The sequence below is a fragment of the Triticum aestivum genome, chromosome 5A (assembly GCF_018294505.1).
Source record: "Triticum aestivum cultivar Chinese Spring chromosome 5A, IWGSC CS RefSeq v2.1, whole genome shotgun sequence".
Classification (NCBI taxonomy): Eukaryota; Viridiplantae; Streptophyta; class Magnoliopsida; order Poales; family Poaceae; genus Triticum; species Triticum aestivum.
The window spans coordinates 355,736,589-355,738,968 of record NC_057806.1 but is presented as its reverse complement, the minus strand read 5'-3'; the positions used below and the strand labels follow the sequence as shown (position 1 = coordinate 355,738,968).

Here is a 2,380-nt window from a genome sequence, read left to right as displayed (position 1 = left end):
CTTGTGTAGGTTATATTTTTGCAAAAAACATATTTGGTACAAAAATGATCAAAATGTTTGTGCCTCATGATTTGAACTCTAGACCTAGAGGTGTGAAGAAAACTGACCTATCGCAGCAGTACAAAACTGGATTTTAATTTTAAGTGATCCAAGTCCATTTTGACATAGGAATTCAAACCAACCAAAGTTTTCTTGTGCGGAATGAAAAAACCCACGCACCCTCTAAATTCATTCAGATAACTCTATATTATAGCAAGCTTATTGCTAACATAGTCATTGTCTTTGTATATGGTTGAATTTATGGTTGTCCCAGCCACAAAAAAGAATTTATTTGTCATGTTGAACAATATAACAATTAACAACATATAGTTCTAGACAGAAAAAATGTCCATTGTGGTGGTTAGCACGGGCGACGAGAGCGAAGAGGTTTTTGGTGAGGGTAGTGAGGGTAGGAATGAAGAGGTTCCTGGTTCCAATCCTCGCGGCGCAGTTAATTCTAGATCTTCAAATATTTCTCGCATCCACTGGCAAGTGGGTCCCACACAGGTAGAAAGAGTAGGCCGACTGTCAAGTGGGGCCACAGACTTAATTACCAGTATTTATTATGTGTGAATGATTTATACAGACATAATTATAAATAAGGTAAGGGTTGTTCCTGCAAAAATGGTGTAACGTCCCTGCAAGGGATGGATACGCCTGCGTACATGTGATCGTATTTGCACGAGAACATAAGTAATCATAAATTCGTAACTTTAAAATTCTAACAACAAACTGAACATAAAAAATATGTTCTATGAATCGTGATAATATCTCCAAATAATAATCGGTGGACACAAACCAAAAACCACGACACATGCACAGTGCACAGCCATAAAGTGGAGTATTTCCGGTACAAGATTTCACAATATATAGATAACTCATAGGGCAGGAAGACCAGCATCTTTCTCATGGTTTCACCGGTCGTCCGTTGTTCGAGGAGGAAGCTGGCGGCACGCCAGGGATCAACGGCGGGAGGAAGGGCACCGGCGGTAGGATGGACGGCGGCGGTGGCGGCGGAGGCGGTGGGTGAAGGAACGGCAACGGCAGCACCGGCGGTATGAGCGAAGCTGGCGGCGGCTGCGGGACGAGCGGCGGCAGGATGGACGGCGGAGATGGCGCGGGGAACACCGGCGGGATGAGCGACGGCGGCGCTGGCGTGATCGGGTTCGGCGGGATGGGCACGCCCCCGATGTTCGGCGGCTCCGGCACGAGCGGAATCGGCGGGAAAAACAGGCCCTTCTCGCTGCAGACGGCCCCGTCGTGGCACCGGACGGCTGTCGCCCCGCCTGGAATCGACGACACGGTACAAGAATCGTGTCCAGATGTTAGTACTTTCGCCCGGCCGGCCGGCAACACAAGCTAGCTGATGACTCTTTGCAGCATGATCTACGTGGTACATAGCGCACCTGAGGAAGCAGCATCCGTGGCCGCTCCGCCAGAGCGGACGGAGCCTACGACGGGGACGGCTGCAGGCGCGTGCCTCCGGCCATGGCGGGCGGCGAGGTGGCCGTGGAATGAAGAGAACGCCACCAGTAGCAGGAGCAGGTGCGAGCCGCGCATTCTCGAGAGATGATGGAAGCGGCTCTGATTTGAACGTCGTCTGCTTAACTTGGTACTCGTATTTATGAAAGGACAGGAGGTTGAGAAGGAGAGGGTCGGGACGTCTCGGGGGTGGGCTCTGCCGCCGCCGCTTCGTTGTCAGAGACGAGACGGCATGCATGCATGTGCCGTCGGCCGTCCCCGTCCCTTGGGTTTTTTTTTTGGTTTGTCATGACGCTTCACGGGCGGCGTTACGACGAGAGCTGGGTGGCAAAATTCTTCGAGAAGATAACGTTTCTGTACACGGGTTTTTGTGTGGTTCCTTGCTGCTTGACATGACCACATATTTATATTTGTCTGAATCGCCATTCAACTCTTTTTTCCTTGTCGACATGTCCCGCGTCTGGAAATGAGCGTACCAAACGATAGGTGGACATACACAAGTTCTCATCCAAAGTGTTGGCCTGTCGTACTGCTCCTCCACATGCAATCCCAACAAGCGAGGGTTCATTCAATCAAGTTCACTCCCGCTGTCTTTCAAAAAAAATTAAAAATCAAACAAGTTCATGGGTCGGTACTTTGATTTGACTGCAAAATGGATACTTTCTCTTTTGGCCGGGTTGCCAAGACAATGATCCAGAAGAGAGAGGGGGGCACATGAAGCAACTAAGTGTCCGTTTTTTTGGGCGGCTTAAATAATAAGTTGCTTCTATCCAGATTAAAAAAACAAGTCGCTTCGTAAATTTGGCGAGGCTTCTAATGAATGAGAGAGTCGGCTTATGAAAAAAGTTGAAGAAGAGGT

At 49.0% G+C, this 2,380-nt stretch overlaps 1 protein-coding gene across 1 annotated transcript; it reads right to left on the bottom strand.

Moving 5' to 3' along the window:
* Positions 1-772: 772 nt before the first annotated feature.
* Positions 773-1,880, bottom strand: LOC123106908 (vegetative cell wall protein gp1). The gene is made up of 2 exons (XM_044528941.1): positions 1,446-1,880; positions 773-1,325 (listed from the first exon to the last, which is right to left on the bottom strand). The coding sequence occupies exons 1-2, from the start codon at positions 1,597-1,599 to the stop codon at positions 946-948; spliced, it is 534 nt and encodes a 177-aa protein (XP_044384876.1). The 5' UTR covers positions 1,600-1,880; the 3' UTR covers positions 773-945.
* Between the last annotated feature and the right edge of the window lie 500 nt (positions 1,881-2,380).

Excerpts from the sequence above, each read along its gene's own strand:
- LOC123106908 (XM_044528941.1), bottom strand. The coding sequence starts at position 1,599 with ATGCGCGGCTCGCACCTGCTCCTGCTACTGGTGGCGTTCTCTTCATTC. Across the intron at positions 1,326-1,445 it reads CACGGATGCTGCTTCCTCAG|GCGGGGCGACAGCCGTCCGG; the intron begins GTGCGCTATGTA and ends CGTCGATTCCAG.